Here is a 21,033-nt window from a genome sequence, read left to right on the forward strand (position 1 = left end):
ATTATATACAATAGACCTAAAATAGTTCGGTCATTTCTTGACCCACACATAACGGAAGCTCAATGCACCAAAACTACCCCTTATTTTTTTACGTAAACAACACTTTAAAACAAACATAATACATAGAGTTGGGAATAGAGGAAGAATGAATCCCTAACTAATCTAATTCTTATCTGACAATTGCTTGTTCTCCAAGAAAATGACACTTCCCACATCATGGGCTTAAGCTACTTTTCAATTGACTTCATAAATAACTTACTATTTTAGGTGCTACTGTTCTAATTTAACTGTATATGAAACAATGAAACATATCTGTAAAGTCTGCTTTCACGAGAAGAAACCTCGGATAAGGAAAAATCTGTTTAAAAAAGGAGTGAGAATTCGTTAGATAAAGGAGAAACAACTTTATCAAAAATTACGGGGAAAAGTTGCTTTTCGAATTACTTTCTAGCTACTACTACTATTTTTGTCTAGTCCATTCTCGTATTATTGGTAATATAACCATGATTGGGATTTTAGTAGCTCTCACCTTATAAATAGATTTTTGTGAGAGATTAATTAGGCCGAAGAAGGAGTGAGGGAGTAGAAATAGCGCTATCATCCAAAAGTAACAATGGTAATGGAGTTCCAAATTTTACAACTAAAATTTCAAGAATCAAGACAATGACTATTTCTCAATTACAGGGATGGAAAAGCTATTTGTGAATTTTTCCAGTGAAGGGAAAGTGCCAGTCTTGACGGACCAACTTAAAAAATGTTCTTAATCGGTTCATCGAGAGTAACAAAGTCACGGTTCGCTAAGAGTGTTCAGGTTTATATACACATATAATTAAAGAATAATATGTGACCTATAGGCTACACAGTATAATTTTCCGACGGAAAGTGTACTCTTTTAACAGCTTGGTCTTATACTAGTATCTTTTTGAGTCATGTATGTTATTTTTTTGCTATATGCCTTTTATTCAAATAAGTGGAAAACCATGTTGCCAAACTTAAAAGCAGGGCAGCCAAACAAAATAGCTAGCAGAAAGTTAAAAACTAACTTCCTTGGAAAAATGGCGGAAAGAGACACAACTTCACGTTTGTCTTTCCTCCTCATTTCCACAACTTAAACGTGTACTCTAAGTTCAATTTCCCCTCTCTCTCTATGTATATATACGTTCACTATTTTTATCAACACACCAACACAACATTCTCTCCTTCATGTCATAAAGGCCTAAGTGCAACTTTCTGAATTTTTTTCATAACAAATTTTCCATTGTACAGTTAAATTTCAATCTTTTTTGGTACACAAAAACAAGAAGAAGAGAGAAATGGATCATAGATCATCGATAGAGCGCGAAGGAAGTGTTCATCTAGAGATAAATGGTACGTTGAGTCTCACAGAAAGTGGTGGTCCAACAATCTTTGAACCTCAAACTCAAAGTCCAATTGAGACAAAGAACAGCAGCACAACAAATTCTGTTTCTCCGAAAAGGCGAGCTGTTCGTGCACCGGAGAAAAAGATTACCCTTTTTGCTCTAAGGCTAGCAGTGTTAGAAAAAGCAGCAACTGGACTAGGAACACTTGGTTTCATATGGGCAACAGTTGTTCTTCTTGGTGGCTTTGCTATCACTTTGGACACAACAGATTTTTGGGTCATAACCACTATTTTGTTGATTGAAGGAACAAGAATTTTTAGCAGAAGTCATGAGCTTGAGTGGCAACATCAAGCAACATGGTCTATTGCTGATGTCGGAATCAGCAGCTTTCGCGCGATTAGATCCAGCACAAGAACCATTATTCAAGCTGCAAAAGCAATTTTCAAGCCTATTTCTGATGTTACAAAGGCTGCAATCGCAAGGGATTCACTACAGACAACTCGCGGTAAATGGGACAAGAAGAGGGTGCCAACTCGAATATGGACTAGTTCGGAGGTTCCTCTGATTCCATATGCGAGATGGATGTTCATAGCAAGAAATGTTAGTAAGATGCTTTACTGGCTCCAAATATTATCTGCAACAGCATGTTTGGTACTATCATTGATGAAGCTTGTCTTGAGGAATTTTGGTGAAGTGTCCAAAGGAGATACCGACAAGAGGAACAGGAAAAGCGCGCTACTTATATTCTACTCCCTCGCGTTCACGGAGGCATTGCTTTTTCTCTTGGAAAAAGCCTACTGGGAATGGAAGATCAACTTTTGTAGACTATTGGAGGAGGTGAACAAAGAGTGTGAATTGGGGCCATCAGGTATGTTGTTTTTCTAAAAGATGGTGCAGCAAAGAGGTTGAGTATTGATTGAAATTGTCTCATTTTTTTATTAAACACAGAGGGCTTTAAATAGCCAATTTCAAAACAGAAAATATGCAGAATAAAATTTAGAAAACTTAAAATATCTCAACTAAGTTTTAAATTTAGACAAAGACTCCTGCTACAACTAAACTACTTATCATTCTAGTAAATCAGCAGTAACAGAAGCAATTTTCAACAGGTATGACTTCTGTCAGAAGGTTCTTTTATGATGCTTATTCAAGATGTGTTAATGGGAGCATATTTGATGGTCTTAAGATGGATATGGTATCATTTTCTATGGAACTCTTAGCCTCTAGCTCACCTGATGAACAGCTCATCGGTGCTCAAATCTTGAGAAAGTTTGCTACCAGTCCACGGTTTTGCGATGACACACTTCAGAAGATTGGTACAAACATAATAGTAATGGAGAGGTTGGTTGAGATGCTGAATTGGAAAGACATCCAAGAAGAAGAGTTAAGGCTATCAGCAGCAGAGGTCATATCAAACCTTACTGGTAAAAAGCAAAATTCTCTTCGTGTTGCGGGTATACCTGGTGCTATGGAGTCCATATCTTCACTTCTCCAAATCAGCAGGGACCCTACTGGAGCAAGTGATGAAATCTGTGAAAAGAGGATAATCTTTGACAATGAAAACTATGGATTTTGGACATTCAACCATTTGGGGCTCCTCATTCTGAAGAAACTTGCTCGCGACCACGATAACTGTGGAAAGATAGGAAATACTAGAGGTCTTCTGCCCAAGATTATAGAGTTCACACAAGCAGGAGAGAGATTACTAAGAGATGAATTAGCAACACCAACACAAATATTGACACTAAAACGATCTCTCCAGGTTGTGAAGATGCTGGCTAGCACAGCAGGTGCGACAGGTAAAGAGCTAAGGAAAGATATTTCAGAAATAGTTTTCAGCATTAGCAATATCAGGGACTTATTGAAATATGGGGAGAGACACCCTACTTTGCAACACTTGGGAATAGATATCTTGAGAAGTTTGGGATTGGAGGAAGATGCAACAGAGAGAATTGGAGGCACGGGCGGAGTCCTTAAGGAGTTGTGCAATATCTTTCTCAAGGAGGAGGCCATGCCTAATCATCATGGCCATGTAAGAAGTGCAGCAGGAGAAGCACTAGCTATGCTGGCACTTGAAAGCAAGAACAATTGCCATAGGATATTGAAACTGAAGGTGACTGGAAAGCTTGTCGAAGCATTGGAAGTTCCATTGCTTCGAATAAATGCAGCAAGAATCTTGAGAAACTTGTGTGTCTACAGTGGAGCAGGTTACTTTGAAGAATTGAGGGAACTTGCTGCTGCTGGACCAACTGTAAGTACCACAAAATATACAAAACCTATACACTGGTTATGTATAATTATATGTATATTATTGTGTATACAATATGTATAGTTTATGTATATTTATGCTTAATATACAAAACCTATACATGTGCTGGATATTATTCTTTCGACCGGTCCAAGCATATAATTGTACCAAATTTATAACCATTTCAGATACTCAAAGCAATCATGACAGAGGAACACAAGTTACAGGAAGTAATGATGGGACTAGGGGCACATATATTCAAGTTTGTAACACCAGAAGAATCAAGCATCATGTTCCAGAGAGCGAAAATTCAAGAAGCTGAATTGGCTGCAAAACTTGTTGAGATTCTGAGGAAGCATCAGCATCCATCAATTAAGGTTCCAAGAATTAGGAGATTTGTCATAGAGTTGGCTATCTGGATGATGAGAGATAATAGAATAAACATTCAAGTGTTGAGAAATCTGGGAATGGAGATGGAGCTTGAGTACATCATAGAAACAACATCGGAGCTAGAGAGCTTTAATGTTTTCTCAGGAACAGTTGGAATGAATCGACACAGCGTGACAATCCACTCACAGGTTGATACTGCAATGAAGTTATTGGCTGGTGAAACGGAATAATAGAAGCCTCAACTGTTCTTGCACAAGAAATTGTTTCAGGTCAATAATGTTGTAAATATTCAAGTATATGGTAGAGCATTCTTTTTCTATAATTTAATATTTATGTATAGTACTTGTAACACAATACATTAAGAGATATTGTTTTGTAATTTACAACAATTTCCCTGCTTTGCAATGTAACCTACTGCTTGAGGTCAGCAGTATAGGATGTTATATTCTGCTGATTCTACAGAAGATTGATGTGTTATAGAGATATAGCCACATTATCACTCTCCAGAAAGGAAAGTAGTATTGCCACTACAATTCGCAGACTATCCAAATTTGAATTCTTTACCACACTAAAAGCATAGATTAAATGTAAACCTGCATTAAAGCCCACGATGGACGGATACATGTTGTATTTAGACAATCCAAATCTGGCTGATAGGAAAAAATATGTTCACTGTTCAATTTATTCATGAAACTGAATTTTTAAAAAATCGTCAAGTAGATACAATCATACAGGACGTTGTTACTTTGGAAGTGTGTTAAACACTTCCGAAACTGGGGACTTCAATGTATAAATGCTTTCCACACATCGGACTTTCACATACTTCTAAAGGAGATAAAAGGCCGGGGAGATCAATTTGGGTAGACTGCAATTCCCTTCTTTTAGGAAGAAATTCAACAAGAACTCCTTTTGCTTGGATAAAAACTTGTATAGGATTTACAACTTTGATGTGCCTTGATAGCGCATACTCTTTTGTATAGGCGAGATGTCATTCTCTCGCATATGATATAATTTTTTGTGAGCTAAATAGAAGTCCTACATATCTTGATGAATGGAGCCTGTTCCATTTAAAAGTAGGTGCACGGAGCCATGCTCTTCTGCTGTGTATTGATTTTATATTTATATGTGTGTGTGTGTGTGTGTGCTGCCTCTCTAGTTTTAGAGATGGTGGAGTTGGATAAAAAAAAAAAAAAAAATTCCTAAATACTCTTAACTGTTATCGCACAAGCAACGTTTCAGGTAAATACTCGAGCCATTCAAAGGCAATTATGTTGTAAATATTGATATATATCAGGAGCATTCTTTTTCTCTAATTCAATATTATAAAGAGAACTATACATCAGCAGTAACAGTAACATTTTGTAATTCGCAAGAAGCTCCTTGGTGTCTACTGTAGTAAGTACTGCTTTTGTTTTTACTGAGCCAAACACAAAGATGAGGAAGATCCTGCTAAACAAGAACTGAACAAGGTTCTGAGATAAAGCAGAAGGCAAATTAGTATTGCTACTACATTTTGTAGACTCTATCCAAAATGAAATTTCTATCGCAATAAATTATACATTAAAACCAGCATCAAAAGCCAAAAGAGCAAATCTTGGTGTTTAGTATTAAGTTTCGGCAGATGATACTTGATAGCAAGCATGATGTCCAACATCTAAGAAATGTTTTGAGTAGTCTTTATATGTGCTTCACTTTTGGCATTAGCAAAACATAAATGAAGTATACCAGTTGACAGTTATAGAAAGTTCAATGATGCTGACTATTAGATCTCTTTGACAGTTCTGTCAGCAGAAGAGGAAAGCAAACATAGGGTTCAACACACTTCGGTAAATGAGTGATTTGTTGGAAATTGGAATAAAAACTCTCATCAGATTAAGATGTCCTCCTCCGTTCTTTTTGTCAAACTTAAATTTTCAAAACATAATTAATAAGGATAATTTAGTAAAATAAAATCCTTATAAATTGTTTGTTAAGGGGAGTATCAAGTCAATAAGGACAAAGTAAAAAGGAACTGAAAAAGTAGTCGATTGTTTGATTGATTGTGGTGCACTGCACTAAAGCTATCCTCTTTAAGGAAATTTTACCAAGTCCTGGTATTCCGCCAAGACTTGTGTACAAATCATTCTAAAGTTTCAACGCGATTTATACCAACACATTTGTACTAAAACCCTAGCAATTTGCGAAGATTTGTGAACAATTTGTTTCAAAGTACCACACTATTTGTACTCGTCTTGGTGAACTGCCAGGATTTGCAGCCAGGGGCAGATTTAGAAGGTGCTGAGGGTGTCCATCCGAACACTCTCGGCAAAAAATTTTAATGTATATATATGGTAGATTTTCTGTGTTTATATACATATATTAACTTTTGCATATCCTGAACAAATGCAAAAGGTTAGCTCAAGTGATTCAGGGTGTTCAAAATTGCCTCTAATATCCTAGGTTTAATTTCCAGGGACAACATTATTTTTTATATCTAACTTTTGTTGTTTTTTCCAAACCCCTAAGTGAAAATCCTGAATCCACCCCTTTTTGCAGTGAGGTAAGTCTTTTGCTATCTATCTGAACTTCTACGAGGACAGCTATGTTCTGACCCGCAAATCATTTTTGTTAAACTTATTCCAACAAATAGAGCCATCACTGACAGGAATTCAGACATCTCGAAAAGTAAAACCATGTACCATGTTGGAAGATTCAAATGTGTTCCATTTTGCATGCAATGAACAAATCACCATAACAAGGAATGAAGTACGGAAAACTTGACGGGGCTAACAATTCCAATTTTGTCAAGAAAAATTGTGCACATCACCTGTACACATATACATAACACATTCTGGTCAGTCCATAATTTACAACAAACAATGGGCCTAATTTCTTCACAGGGGAGTAAATACACAGCTGAATCCTTGTACTCAAAGAAGGAAGACCTATGTAAAGTATTGTAAACTAGCGACAACCAAACCCACCCGCCTTCATTTCCCACAACCACCAGCCCCAACTTTCTCAACACTCCTGACAGAAAGTACAAATATTTACTCCCCCAAAAAATGTACAACCAGCAAATAGCAAATTTCTATAACCGCTATAACTTTTTTCTGCTACCCGTAATCCGCTCCGAGTGTTATATTTGTAAAAAGTCAATCTTCCAAACCATTATCTATTCTTGAAGAAATTGAGATCCCAACGACGCCACAATCCATCTATCACATTACTTGTTGGGTTCTTTACAACAGTCACAGTGGCTTTAGTACCATCAACCGTGTCAACACTAGACGAACTTTGATTGCTAACAGACGTCTCACGATGAGAAGCTCCATTGCGTTCCACTTCTTTCGCTGATGAAGTGCTATTAGCTGAAGTTACTGATGCTTTTTCAGTACCTGGAACTTGGACTTTGGTGTCTGAATTGTGCCCATTAACAACTACGGCACTAGCACTAATTTCCTTTGAGGGGTTACATTGCTTTACGGTAGACGACTCCTCTCTAGTGTCCTGCAAAGGTTGAGGAAGTTCTTTGACCACATTTGACGACGCTTGTTCTGCAGGAGCAGGTTTAACCTCCAAGTCCTTTAAAGACTCGAGTACGGCTTTCATTAACATCTGATATTTTTGCCACCAGTCAAATGTCAAAGCTGAGAAAGAATACTGAAGCCTATACTAAAGCGATCCAATTCTGTAAAATTCAACATACTTACCCTTTCTTCTTCCTCTACATTACTTGGAAAATCTGCCATATTATCAAGTGGGTATTCTACATAGTCATCATCATCTATTGATGCAGGAACATTGGGACCCAATGGGTCACCATTGGAAAGTTCAAAGCTGATCATTTTTGAAGATGATGGGGCACCGTCGGTTCCAGTACCTTCTTCCTGAAGAAAAAAAAATGCATGGATTAGTTGCAGCAGCACAATTTACTTTTGCCAAGCTATACTAACATTTCAAATCCGAAAAAGTAATCAGGGCATCCTTGGTCATCATATTCTATTGGAGGCCAAATCGCCAAAGAAACGTGAAATTTCCATAAATTCTTAAAAGCAGACAAATTCCTTCCAGTTAGAGTGGATATTTTTTTCGACATTGGTAACATTATATTTAAAGTGAATTTGATGAAATGGAAGAGCATTTGAGGAATGTAAACAATTCTTCTTCTTCTTCTTTTTTTTTTTTTTTTTTTTTTTTTTTTTGGGAAAGGTAACAAGAGGAATATAAACATTCTAAGAAAGTTTTCCTTGTCTAATTTCCATAGTTAAATAACTCTGAAATTTGTGGTATTACCTGATCTTCAGTCTGGTTATCCTGAGCAGCCATGTCAGAAGGGACCTGAACAAAATGAATTTAACAAGAATGAGACATCAAATATAGTATAGACTATTTTCACGGGTGTGTTATCAAAAAACTGATCTTTTTGCAAAATTGGGCTCACCAATGATTTCATTAACTTAAAAGACGGCAAATATGCAATAGACTTACTGGAAGAGTGGTTTCTTAAGACATGTCTATACACTCATCTGTGTTTCTCCCCACTTGGACACACATAAACCACTCGAAACCCACCAGATGCATTAACTGGGGTTAGCCCAGATCACGGTTGAAAATAAATAAATAATGACTTTTCCTTTATCCCCAGCATCTCCCCTTTTTTTATCTCACCCCCCTTTCCTCCAATGGCGGAGCCACCTTGCTTAAAGGGGTGGAAAATTACATTGTGTAGATAGGTGGAAAAAAAAAAAAAAAAAAAAATGTGTTCACTTCATTTATATTTTGACTCCCCTTAGTGAAAATCATGGCTCCACCAGTGCTTTCCCCATCCACCATCCCTGGGATTCTCCCTGTAGATGCCTACCCCTTCCCTTCCCTTTATGTCACCGGTAACTATCCCTGAAGTAGCCTCTTGCCTCTGACCACTCATTTTCCATCACGAAAACCCTCAGCAGCATGGATATCCCAGCTAACCCTCTCCGTACAAAATATAGAGACGTCATTCTACCCTAAACAGAATTTTCTCAACCTTGACTCAACAAAAAGCAAGTAACATTGGCCCCATACTAAGAGGGTTGGATTCAATTGTTGAACATTTGAAATTGCCACCATCTCCTTGCCGTTATAGTAATGACTGTGGGTATGACTAGCTATCATAGTCTTAACTTGTGACTTGTGGGGAAATCACCTCTGTACTGTAAATGGAGAAGCTTGGATTCAAACGCAAAGGGGGGCACCTCGGATGAAATCCTTTTTCTCTTTTTTCTTTTGGGTTGACAAAGTAAAGGTAATTTTATTAAAGCTAGTACCAAGAAGGTATAAAAAGAGCATTACAATGACTCCATTACATCTTTGACACATGGAGTACAAAAAATCAAAAAGATGTTCCAATTTCTCTATCCTGTGTTCCTTGCAGCAGAAAAACAAGCTATGAATATATTTAGATTTTACTACAGATAGATGTTGTTTCTTTTATTCAAAACATCTCTTATTTCTTTCCCACCAAATATTGCACGTTATGGACAATGGGATAGTCCTCCAAATCTGTTTTGGCTTGTCCTATGAATGCCAAAGTTCTTTTGACAGTGCTATGTTAAAAATATAGGTCACAGCAAACTATATATTTTGAATCAGCCACCTTCCAGAACTCGAAGAGAAAGTTAAAGGATATTAAGGTTTTCAACTTCCATGCATTTAGTTACAAGAATGCAAGTCGTAAATGATGAACTATGTGACCACCATCTAAAAGTTTAATCTGCTAAAGAGAGCACACTTTTATATATTTAATTATATCTTCAAGACACCGTCCCCTCACGTGAGCCTGATTCGAATTGTGTGATCATCTCATCTACAAGGTCAAGCTGCTAGAAAAAAGCACACAATTATATATTTAATTATGTCTTCAACAGTCAGTAACTACACATTTTCACCCACTCTTTTCAACTTGGACAAGGTATTCAAGCAAACGTGTCCGCATATGAACTTCTTTTCCACCATTTGAATCTGTTCTCTTAAAAGACCGCAGCTTTCTCATAACCTAATGGAGCTCATGCCATCTATTTTGCCAATTATCAAAGCAATAACTGGAAGTTTTTTTTCTGTTACCTCTGTCCGACTCATGGGTCTTTTGGAGCGAACCTGCTTTATTACATCTTCAGTGCTACTAGTTGGTGCAGCTGCAACTGATAACAAATTAAACATGTATCACACACAATACTTGTATGGCGTGAAGCATCACAATAAAACCTGTTTTTCCCTTTTCTAAGATGAAAAATTGGAGTAAATGAAACACCCACGACATATCAAAGAGAACAGAAGAGTAATACCATCATGGACATCCTCCATATAGTCCACGTCATGGACTGTACTCCAACTGCCCTGGAAATAATTAGAGTTCAAATCCTGTGAGTGTTATGAGCCTAGCTCCAGCAGCTTCCTCGCACTTGAACCAATCATGACATGGATATTGATAGAGCTATACCTGGCCAAAATAATCTTGTCGCATGTCAAAGAATGCAGCCCCACCTTCAACCTCTGGTGGTTGCAAAACATTGTTGAAAAAGATACTTATAGAATCAAAATAAAACTGTGGGCGCGGAGAGTTGTGATCACCATCAAATTTTATAATATTCTTGTCCCCCTGCCAAAATTAAGTTCAATAAACAATAAGAACCAAGACGGATATAATGGCATACGTCATTAGGGAAAAACAGCAATAAATACCAGTTACAAGGAAAAGTGATATAAAAACAAAAGTTAACTGCTTAAAATCTTACGTCCAAAAAAATTGCACATCAATTTCATATAGTACAAATGTTCAAGAGAGAACATATTGCTTCAGTGCATTCAACTTCAGAGATAACAATGCAAGTGTATCGGATAGAATATACATAGAGCATAAAGACTAAAAGAGCATAGCATTAAAGAACTGATGGTCCAGACCCAGTAATCTACTTCAAGAAGAAAAAGGAACATTTGAAATGCATTCAAACACATAAGGTATGTAGAAAAAAGAACACAAGGAAAACATCATCCGTTTCTTTCCTTTTTCTTCTTTCTCTGGAAGGGGGGAAGGGGTAAATTAGATAATTACCATGTAAGCATCAAATACACGATCAGAGTGATGGGGCTGTATAAAATCATCATCAATAGCATGACCCAGCAAAACAGGGACAAAGCATGACTTTGCAACCTACATAAAGATTTAACATAAAGAAAAGATCAACGATGGTAAATAAAATTGTTCTAAAAATAAAACGAACCGTCACTTCTGAAAATGCCCCCCCAACGAAAACTTGAAACTGATTAGGAAAATTTCCTACAATATCTTCACTTGCGCACTGTTCATTTATCATTTGCTGAACGTTTCAGATATAAAAAAAGCTTATACTATCAAAACTCATACGTAAAACACCTTCCCACAGGAAATACCTTAATTGTGTTCAACTCAGTTATGTCAAACTTTGCCTTTTTCTGAACTGTTCTGCGCATATATTGGATTGCAAACTTTACCTAAAAATAACAGGAAAGGAGGACGTTTAGAAAGAGCAAAGAATTAGGTGAAAGACAGAAGAAAAGAAGGCCACGCTCCTTTAGTTGCAAAGAGAACATTTGAGAACAACCCAAGAAAAGAACACATAAAATAAATTTCAAACTGCACCAGATAATTAATTTCAACTATAAAACTTTACAGTGAACTTGGGCAGCCGGATTTTGTAAGTGTCTACAAGTTCCATCATCAAATCAACCAAATCGGAGAAGGGACTGTCTAAAACCATTCCAGCAATGGATGGATCCTCAGCACCGTACATGAGGCTGCAAAGTCGATATTTTAAGTCAGTCACTTCAATACTGCTGCCAGTGAAGCACAATGTTATAGGTATAGACAATACAGCAAACAAAGAGGTATAGAGGTTGCATGCATATGCACTCCGATATCAAGACAAACTGATAACCCTATGCGTTAACTAGCCAGAACGGGAACCTTTCTCCTAAGCAAGATCAACACTTTCCAACTGAAGACTTAATCTAGAGCACAAAGTATCCCATATTCTCTTGATATACCTAATCAAAAACAACATTTCTCATCCAATGCGAAAATTTTGCATATCAAGACCAATTTTGACTACGCACCTGTTGTGGTTGACAACTATTATGTTTTGGCCGAGGAACCTTTCTTTAGCTTAAGGCAACATGAATGCATGATAAATGGCTGAGTAATACAAATTTCTGATCCTAAAATATTGAATTTAAGTATGTTTTGCAACGTGCTATGGTTTACTAATATAAATTTTGTGATCCCAAAACACAGGATTAAATATGTTCTTGGAGATTTTGCATTCTTATGTCTCAACCATTAACTTGCCTCACTGCATTGTGCCTATGACACACAGGCTTGGCTCCCTAAAGCTTGATACATAATAGAACAAGACATTTTGACTTTAAATACATCTTACTAGCACAAACTTCTGGTGAAAATCTTTTCAGCTAGATCCAAGTTTAGATGGCTTACATCAAAATAATAATATACCAAAATAGCCTGGTATGGATGTCAAAGAACTACAACTAAACAATGTTCTCCCCTTTTGGGGATTCAGTATGCCTTCGACATCTATAAATTTGACACTTTCCTTCTGGGCCATCTGATAATGCCAGTACTTCTACCCCAACATAAAAATTCCACCAGTATTTCATATTATTTTTCTTTTTTAAGAAAGATCCACCTATGTTCCATATAATTTCAAGGAATTAAAATTGGGGAAAGCCGCTCCAAGCCTTTTATTTCCCTATTTCGTCAACAAAACGGATCACCAGCAGGTTATTCCATGACCAAGAATTTTGAATACTCTCTTCAACTCACTCTGGAGAGTTTACCCCTTCACCAAGGGTCTGCTACAAGAGATCAGTCCCTTTTAAAATGCTATCTATCGCCACTTCACCATCAAGACAAAAGTTAATATGTCCACAACAAATGTTCTGTTGTAATCCAATAAAAGTGGCAAAAATTTTCTGCAGTAGTTCATTCAAGAAAACAAAACAAAAGCTGCACGTTGGAGCTTTTGAAGCATCGAAATAACACACTGATGATCCACCTCTGCTGCAAAGAATCTAAAAGCAAAACAGTGTACATGGATGCAGCATGATCAACAACAAAGCAAGGAGATTAGATTACCAAGTAACAGCACCCATTGAACGACCCCACAAGCCAATCAAAGAAACATTGCCATCTGTCCGAAGATATTCAACCACAGCTCTGAGATCATCCTTCTGAGAAACAGGCCAAAAACTGTCAAAAATCCTTACTAGTAGAAGGAAGTCAGGAACAGCAGCAGGCAGTTTTTTGCAACAAGTTGTAACTCAATAAAGCATCCCAGCAGAAGCAGAAGATTCTGACACATAAATCATGGCTCAGAATTAACATACCGCTCCCCCCCAAACCCCATCTCTCCAGCCATCCCACCCAGCTTCGGTTGTGAAAGGGAGAAAAGAAATAAGAGCATTTAGGTAATTGTACCTTCATTGAGAGGTCAAATATCCCATATTTAAAAGGAAAAAGTACTCCATCTTCTTTTGCATATAACAGGGAGTAGAGGGACAAAAGAATAAACTATTTGGAAAAAATGGTTGTGTTTGGGATAGGTTCAAAATAGACCCTTACAAATACTCCCGAGCAGGTTTAGTCCTTTCAGTTTGCCAAAAGTTAGCACTTTTGGTTTCCGTCAAATATTTTAACAAACGTTCTTTATTAGATCTGACGGGAACTGGGAAAAAAAAGATTTAACCAGAACACCAGGACCACAACACAAAAACTGCACTAGACACCAAAAATAGCAGAAGTTGCACCTCAAAAAACTACACCGGACTCTAGAAAAATAGACCAAAAATAGCAGAAACTACACATCCAAATGTGAATTCCCATTTCATAGTTCCCATCAAATCTAACAAACAAAGTTCGTTGAATATTTGACAGAGACCAAAAGTGCCCACTTTACCAAAACTGCTTAGAAATATATCTATTTTTTTTTCCAAGGTCAAGTTTTATTAATAAAGTACCGAGAAGGTACAGGATAGTACAAAAGCAACAGCATAAAAACATCAGCACGTCATTTAGGGGACTACTTTGAACCTACACCCAAACATAAGGGACCATTTTTGTTATTTTCTTACAAAAAGAAGGTGAAGGTTACAACAAGACAAGAATTCAACGCCATAGTCCTTGCTTTATCACCACCATCCATCCAGTAGCGCCGATAAACTATAAGATGCAGCATTATTTGAAATAGCATTCACCATAACAACAGGCTTCAGCTAGACAGACAATTCTGTATTCTTTTTGCTTTAGGATTTCCGCCACCACCACCCCTCTCCACAAGCCAGGGCATGGTAAGGACATTTACCAAAAGTTCATCCAATATATAATTAGAACAAATTATTATTAATATTCATTATAATTTGGGCAAAAGATGAATAATTACTGAAAGGAAAGGTCAACAAGCTTCAATTCACTAACATTCCACAAACACAAAGAAAAGGAAGACAAAAGTAGAAAATAAAGCAGAACCTTTTTTGAGAAATAGAAAATAAAGCCCAGAGCACGTATTAACCAACTAATCAAGCCTCATTATTTTGAAAGACAAAAATATGCACTCCCATTATCTATTTATGTTGCCTCCATATTTGTAAACATTGCAGAAAGAAATGTGTACAGAACCCTGACTTGTAATAAAAAGAAGGAAAGGAAATACATAAAAAACGCAGCTATGGTGCAAAAGCTAAGGCATTATTTTTCAGGCTTATAGTTGCGGACAAGGAAACAAATTTTTCTCCATTTTCTACAGGATCCTGCACAGAAAATCTCAAATAATGCTTCAGACTAACTGATAAAGAAAATAATTAAGGCTTTAGACTTAAAGAACTAATCATAGATGGCCTTCTCTAACGTATTTTAATTAGAATATGCATAGGCATAGTTTATGCAATAACTTATTAGCAGGTCTATGCTTTCACTTGAAACTCAAATAGAATAATCAGCTACTCACTTCATTCCACCCCAATGTAACGTGCTCTCCTCCAGAAAGACCAGATCCAGAAAAGTCAAGGGTGAAAACAGTTATGTTTAAGGGCAATAAAATAATAGCAGCTTCACTGGCATCTGCTCTACAACCGCTGCCAAAGGATCATCCAAAACAACTTCTTAGCAAAAAAACTATTAAATGGAGTCAAAATAAAATAATAAGCTTCTCCATATGCTTGCCGCATTAGAGGAAAGGTACAGTAATTTTCTAGCATAACAGTGGGAAGAGTACTACTTAACCTTCACTAACCTGTTTCCATGACAGTAAATTACACAAGGCAGTGGCTTTCCTTCTGGACGAATAAGAGGCATATAATGGCTACATTTAAGAACATCATCCCTACTATTTTTAACCTGCAAAACAGTAAGGCCCTTAAATTTAAAATGACTAAATAGAAACTCGAAACTCAAGCATTACGTTAACTGTTCAAAAAGATAAGCAATGATCTGACAAGTTTTTAAATAAGTAAGAAAAAACTCTCCATATCATCTTAAACGCTCAGATGAAGTAGTCACACGATTCATCATGGTATTGGAGCCCATATAGAGGTTTTGAGTTCAAGTCTCACAACAATCCATTTCGTGAGCTTGGTCCAGCAACAGAAATAGTAAAAGCATATAGCTTTTATATTAGGTAATCACACAAATCTCAGGAGCCTACATAACAAAGAGATAAAAAGACTAAAACAATCATTTTAGGGGGGAAAATCCTTCACTTTTTTTATGAAGGTAGTGTGCGTGTCACCTAGTGTTTTTTGAGAGTAAACTCCTTTCACTTATGGCTATAGGAAAGTGAAAGAGGTTTGGATTCTGGTACAGAACTTCATTAATGTGACACATTCATTCATAATGTTCTCCTTAACCCCTAATACACTTATTTGCAGATTGTATTTGTTGTTTAGTGCCACTCAATTCAAGATAGAACTTATGTGCACTGAGGTGCACGCCTTGCCTACACTAAAGCACAGGTTAAGCGAGGCAAAGCGCCCTCCCTAATCTTTTCTAAGATTCAAGGCTTAAGCATGCCTTAAATGAACCTTTGACAACACTGAGTTCTACATTAAAGTTCTTTCTAGTTTCTACAAGCTTCACCTAATCATCTATACAAGGAGTGGTGTAAGTAGTGGTGTTATGTATACTCAAATAAGGGAAAAAAACAGTAAAGTCGTACAAAGTTGCAAGATCGCTGTGCCTTCAAAAGCTCTGGTGTTTCTTTTTGATGAAATAATAGTAATTTTGATTATTGGCATCAAGTAGATGCAAACAAAAGTAGGTAGACAAAAAACCTTGTTAGCTGCTGACTGCTGTACAACAGTCCAGGGGCTATGTTATGGCAGAGAACTAACAAAGGACAAAAAGCTAGTGGAGTGACTTCTCAAGTAACGAGATAAGTTATTTTAGCGACTAAAATTCCCTCATATAAGATGTACAAAAAGGTGGAGAATCTTCGTATGAAGACAATTTTTTCAATAAGGGTGAATTTTATAGAAAACATGAACAACACTAAGATAATGCGTTAAAAATTGAAGATTATTCAACTCTCGATCATTTCTAACTGTAACCTACATCATTTTACAAAGACCCGGTTGCACCAGAAGGGTAGAAAAACAATACATATGTGCTTAAGGCTATGTATATTCCTCTGTTAGACTTCAAAAATTCTGTTTTTTCTCTGTAAAAACTATCCATCAAATGATCAAAGACTTAGTATTCCAAACTGGTATGCCTTCTGGTTAAAACCAACTCTTTTCAAGCTATGCAAACAGCAGAAAATCCAGAATAGAGTGACGCATTATCCAGGTCATGTCTAATGTACCGGTTTTCAAAAGAAACAAATATCCAGGTCATGCCAAAAAAAGCAACATGCTCCATATCTGATAAGATATTTGTCGTTCAAAAAAAAAAAGGTGATAATCCAAAACAATAGTGCTAAGTGAGTTCAAAAGGAAGCATGTTCTTTCGATTTCCCAGTCATTTTCAAAAGATTCCCACCCTAGGCATAAAAAAAAATTGGCAAATACAGCATTGTGCGGGGAAGAAATGTTGTGAATGTCATAAAAAAGATCTTTCGTAGGTGTATTCCCAACCAAGTGTCTTCCCAGAATCTTATCTTTCTACCACAATCCAATAGGAAGCCAAAATTTGAACCGAAGTTATTCCAATATTCTTATATATGGTTCTAGACTCCAAAGCCATGAGGATCATTTGAAACTTAGTCAGGGACCACCCAAGGTGAACTTATCAACTAGAATTCTTCTCCATTTCGACTTAACACTGTGAAACTTTAAGTATCAAATGCCACAACCACCACTTCTTGCCTCTGAAGACATTGTTCCTTACAAGGCAAAAATCCTTGAACCCCTTATTCCATTGCCACAGAAAACTTCCTTCTCATTTTAGCTACTCCCTTTAAGATGAACAGGGGTAGGAAATAGTGATATAGTATGAGTGGGAAAAGCATCAAGAATATTGTGTAACAAAGTGACTCTACCACCAAAGAAAGGTATTGTTGTTGCCATTATCTTTTCTCCATCTTTTTTAGAACGTCATTCCACGTGGCAACTGAACTGTGCTTTCCCCCAAAAGAAGTCGCAGATACTTTGTGGGAAGAGCCAATGTTGCATTGGAAGATGCAGACAAATCTGTGGATCTTCATACGAGAACATAATTCTCTACGAGTAGCAACCTATTATCCAAAGCAATTAGAATTTTGTAGGTGTTTAATGCGTATCAGACCAGTTCCTCTAATTTGTCTAAAGCATTTTCTATTCTTTTGAATGCTCTTATGATTCTCTCTTCCATAGAGTCCTAGTGATTAGAAATGGAGCTATCTCCCACATTTGTCCTCCATATTCCTCCTTCCAAAATTACATCCTGCTAATGGTCTCTGACGGTTTTTCCCTTTTTGGTATCACCTGTTCCACTCAGAACATGTTCCATATGGAACACCACAGCCGATATACTATGGAGCAATAGAGTAACAAATGATTCATGTCTTCTCATGTGTCCTTAGACAATAAGCACCAAATTATGCAGAGGATGTTTCTTCTCTTATATTCTCTGCTCAGAATTGCTCCTCATGCGATTATTCATGGTAAAATGCAAACTTTTCAGGGAGTTCTACGGATCCACAAAGATGAATACGGGAAGTCCCTTTCATCCCTTCTCAACAGCCTAACGTAAATAAATTTCACCTGTAAATTTGCCCCTTATTGGTTCAGTCTATGCCAAGTATTCTTTATATAGGTGAAATCTTTTGCCTGTATATAAAACTTTGAACAATTTACTAAGCTCCTCTTTTTTACAAAGAAAACTGTTTAAAGTTTACTAAGCTCCTCTATCTCCCCAATCTTGCAAATTCTTCTGAATCTAAGGCCTCGTAGTGTGCTTTCTCGTGGTTTGAAAGATACGTTGTTGATTATTAGGAAGGGTCACATAAGAGAAGTCATCAGACAATCTGTATTCCAAAAGTTAACTAGATGTTTCAGTAGAAGTCTCCCAACCCTTCATTATGTGTTCCATAAAACAGTTCAATGTGGCATCATGATTTGGTTGATCCTCAATTCTACCAGCTGCAGACAGTATTTCTCTGCTATGAATTTTCTCCACAATGCATATTCCTCTATGGACATAACTTATAGCAATTGTCTTGTAGCTTCTCGACACATCATTCTAGTGGAGAATAACATGCCTCTTATATGTTCATCGTTTCCACACCCTAATTATCAAGAGCAAAGGGATTTAACAGATTTCCTAAGATATTGATGCTACAAAATAATCGTACAGATTTTTCTTTCAGTTGGTCAAAATTAACAAAGTAAAAAGTGCCAGCTATTATTTTTGCTTGCATTTGTTGTCTTATGAACAAACTGTTTATATATTTGAATACGTAGTGCCTGAGAATCGGTTAGATGACTATAACTCTGTCTTTCGCTCCCATAGAATATTAGATATATATCTACTTGGTTCATTTCATTCACTCCCATAGAATACTAGATCTGTCTTTACGTGATGCACTTTCAACCTATTTGTTAGGTTGTACATATACTTCTTGATCAGTTTCTGTTTGTCCAACATCAATTGTCTCGTATTAGTTTCCAATTCATTAGTTGGTTGCTAACAAGACAAAGTCAAACGAAGAACACGAGTGAACAAGGGTAAAGAGATACAGTCTATTTATGAGTAAATATAAAATTGAAGTGATTCAATGACCAAACTTTTATTGAAAACAAAAAGATAATAATTACCAATGCACTCACCTCTAGATCCTTCCTTTGGTACCATTTCCCTTTAAGCATGAATTCTTCATCTAGGAGATCATTTTTAGGATCATACTCAGCCCTGCAATCCACAGGAAGTAGGCTCGTTAGTTTCAAATTTACATCTATTATAGTACAAGAGATTGGAAGAAGAAAATGGGTATGCATAAGTTGCCAAGGCATGTTATAAGGAACTCAAAACACTTTTTGCTTCTGACAGATAACTGATGGTAGTAACCTCAATTATCTTGCATAGAAACAGATATCTCGGTGCTTCAAACGCCTTTCTGACTCCCAGTGCATAACAAGCAAAAATTTCTCCAGATTATTTCTGGAAATATCCTTTCCAAAGTTAGTTTTTCCATGTACCATATGGATGAATCGGAACCCCAAGTCTAAGAAATATCTCCTTTTTTAGATTCTTAGGTCCAGAATTAACTACAGAAATTGGCAGGTGAAGATACAAAATTTCAAAAGACATTTAGTAAGACGGAAAGAGGATTCCCACTATATGACATGGATAATATACTAAATATGAAGTCCTCATCACCTACGCGACATGTTTGCATTCCATAAGTAACACAATAATGTAGTTTTTTTTTTCAGTTTGACTCAGGAAAAGCAATATTAAGAGACAACTCCAAAGTCCAAACTACAGAAACACACCTTACACACACAGTCATTAGTCTCGATACAGGATCCAATCAAAAGATGCACTGTTCAATGCCAGATAAAAGGAAAGGCAAACAATTTGCAAATTTCCATAAATCATTGCAGAATTTTCATTTGTTGGATGAAAATCTTTACTTCAAGTGTCAAAAAGTATAAACACAAACAAATTACCTTCCCAAAAATTTCAAACTTTAAGGAAATTCAGTAATCAGTGATTATGATTTGCACCTAACCATTTAGCACATAAAGTACAAAACAATAACTCCTAAGATCAACAAACATAAACCAAACTAGCACAATAAAGAGAAGCATAAAAACTAGAGCCCCACATCTGCAATTACCATAAAACAAAAACCCCACATCAAATTCAAACTAGCCCACATCAGAATTTAGGAAAAAGATTCAAACTTTACAAACAGAAACACAAAAGCAAACATATTTACATATCATAGCAATTACAATTAGCAAAAAATAGCCAAATTCAAAAAGGGTTTATAAAATCATACCTTGGGGGTCTAATAATAAAGTTAACAAGTTGCTCCATGAGATTTAGGTAACCCCAAGATCTTCTTTCTCTCTCCCAAATAGGAAACTGTACAACTTTCTTGACCTCTGTATATGATTCTTTTTCCTTTTTTTTTTTTTTTTTTGGTGTGTGAGAGATAAATATAATTGTTAAGTATCAGATGTGTAGAGAGAGATAAAAAATTAGGGTGGTAGGGTTGATGATTTTTTTATTTTTTTTCCTAAGAAGAAGAAGAAGAAAACGAGAAAAGCGGCATTTGGCCTTTGGTTGGTTGCATTAGACTCGATTTTACATTTGATTCTTTGCATACAAAAACAAAATTACTTCGCCAACCGTATTGTGTCATTCAACTCTATCACGTGTTCCTTCACGTTATTCTTTAAGAAAAAAATTATTATTCCAAGTTCATAGCAGGAAGACCAAGGTTGTAAAAATTTATATGTCTTAATCATTTTTTAAACAAAATGTTACATATTGATAAGATACATAAGAATTATTTTGAATTAAGTTTGAAGTTAAAATAT

General features: G+C 36.4%; 2 protein-coding genes across 5 annotated transcripts; one reads left to right on the forward strand and one right to left on the reverse strand.

Moving 5' to 3' along the window:
• The first annotated feature begins 1,165 nt into the window (after nucleotides 1-1,165).
• On the forward strand, nucleotides 1,166-4,482 carry LOC132063403 (uncharacterized). The gene is made up of 3 exons (XM_059455924.1): nucleotides 1,166-2,229; nucleotides 2,471-3,612; nucleotides 3,798-4,482. The coding sequence occupies exons 1-3, from the start codon at nucleotides 1,314-1,316 to the stop codon at nucleotides 4,227-4,229; spliced, it is 2,490 nt and encodes an 829-aa protein (XP_059311907.1). The 5' UTR covers nucleotides 1,166-1,313; the 3' UTR covers nucleotides 4,230-4,482.
• A 2,263-nt stretch (nucleotides 4,483-6,745) lies between these two features.
• Nucleotides 6,746-20,785, reverse strand: LOC132063404 (uncharacterized). 4 transcript variants are annotated; one of them, XM_059455925.1, is made up of 15 exons: nucleotides 20,490-20,785; nucleotides 19,312-19,393; nucleotides 15,303-15,406; nucleotides 15,018-15,144; nucleotides 13,151-13,245; nucleotides 11,670-11,793; nucleotides 11,410-11,490; nucleotides 11,241-11,318; nucleotides 11,072-11,170; nucleotides 10,460-10,618; nucleotides 10,305-10,356; nucleotides 10,084-10,160; nucleotides 8,275-8,319; nucleotides 7,692-7,868; nucleotides 6,746-7,596 (listed from the first exon to the last, which is right to left on the reverse strand). In XM_059455925.1, exons 1-15 carry the CDS (start codon nucleotides 20,525-20,527, stop codon nucleotides 7,150-7,152), a joined length of 1,785 nt encoding a protein of 594 aa, XP_059311908.1. In that variant the 5' UTR covers nucleotides 20,528-20,785; the 3' UTR covers nucleotides 6,746-7,149. The 4 variants fall into 4 exon arrangements, with proteins under 4 accessions (XP_059311908.1, XP_059311911.1, XP_059311909.1 ...); XM_059455928.1 differs by lacking the exon at nucleotides 20,490-20,785 and adding an exon at nucleotides 18,556-18,770 and having other exon boundaries at nucleotides 19,312-19,385; XM_059455926.1 differs by lacking the exon at nucleotides 11,241-11,318 and having other exon boundaries at nucleotides 20,490-20,783.
• Nucleotides 20,786-21,033: the final 248 nt, after the last annotated feature.

This window comes from Lycium ferocissimum, chromosome 7, assembly GCF_029784015.1.
Source record: "Lycium ferocissimum isolate CSIRO_LF1 chromosome 7, AGI_CSIRO_Lferr_CH_V1, whole genome shotgun sequence".
In the NCBI taxonomy this organism is placed as follows: domain Eukaryota; kingdom Viridiplantae; phylum Streptophyta; class Magnoliopsida; order Solanales; family Solanaceae; genus Lycium; species Lycium ferocissimum.

Bases quoted from the DNA above. Each gene is read 5' to 3' on its own strand.
- LOC132063404 (XM_059455925.1), bottom strand. From the start codon at position 20,527: ATGGAGCAACTTGTTAACTTTATTATTAGACCCCCAAG. The intron at 11,491-11,669 runs GTAAAGTTTTAT...TGTTATTTTTAG, and splicing joins TCCGGCTGCCCAAGTTCACT to GTAAAGTTTGCAATCCAATA. The intron at 7,597-7,691 runs GTAAGTATGTTG...CAAAAATATCAG, and splicing joins ATGTAGAGGAAGAAGAAAGG to ATGTTAATGAAAGCCGTACT.
- LOC132063403 (XM_059455924.1), top strand. From the start codon at position 1,314: ATGGATCATAGATCATCGATAGAGCGCGAAGGAAGTGTTCATCTAGAG. The intron at 2,230-2,470 runs GTATGTTGTTTT...AATTTTCAACAG, and splicing joins GTGTGAATTGGGGCCATCAG to GTATGACTTCTGTCAGAAGG. The intron at 3,613-3,797 runs GTAAGTACCACA...TAACCATTTCAG, and splicing joins TTGCTGCTGCTGGACCAACT to ATACTCAAAGCAATCATGAC.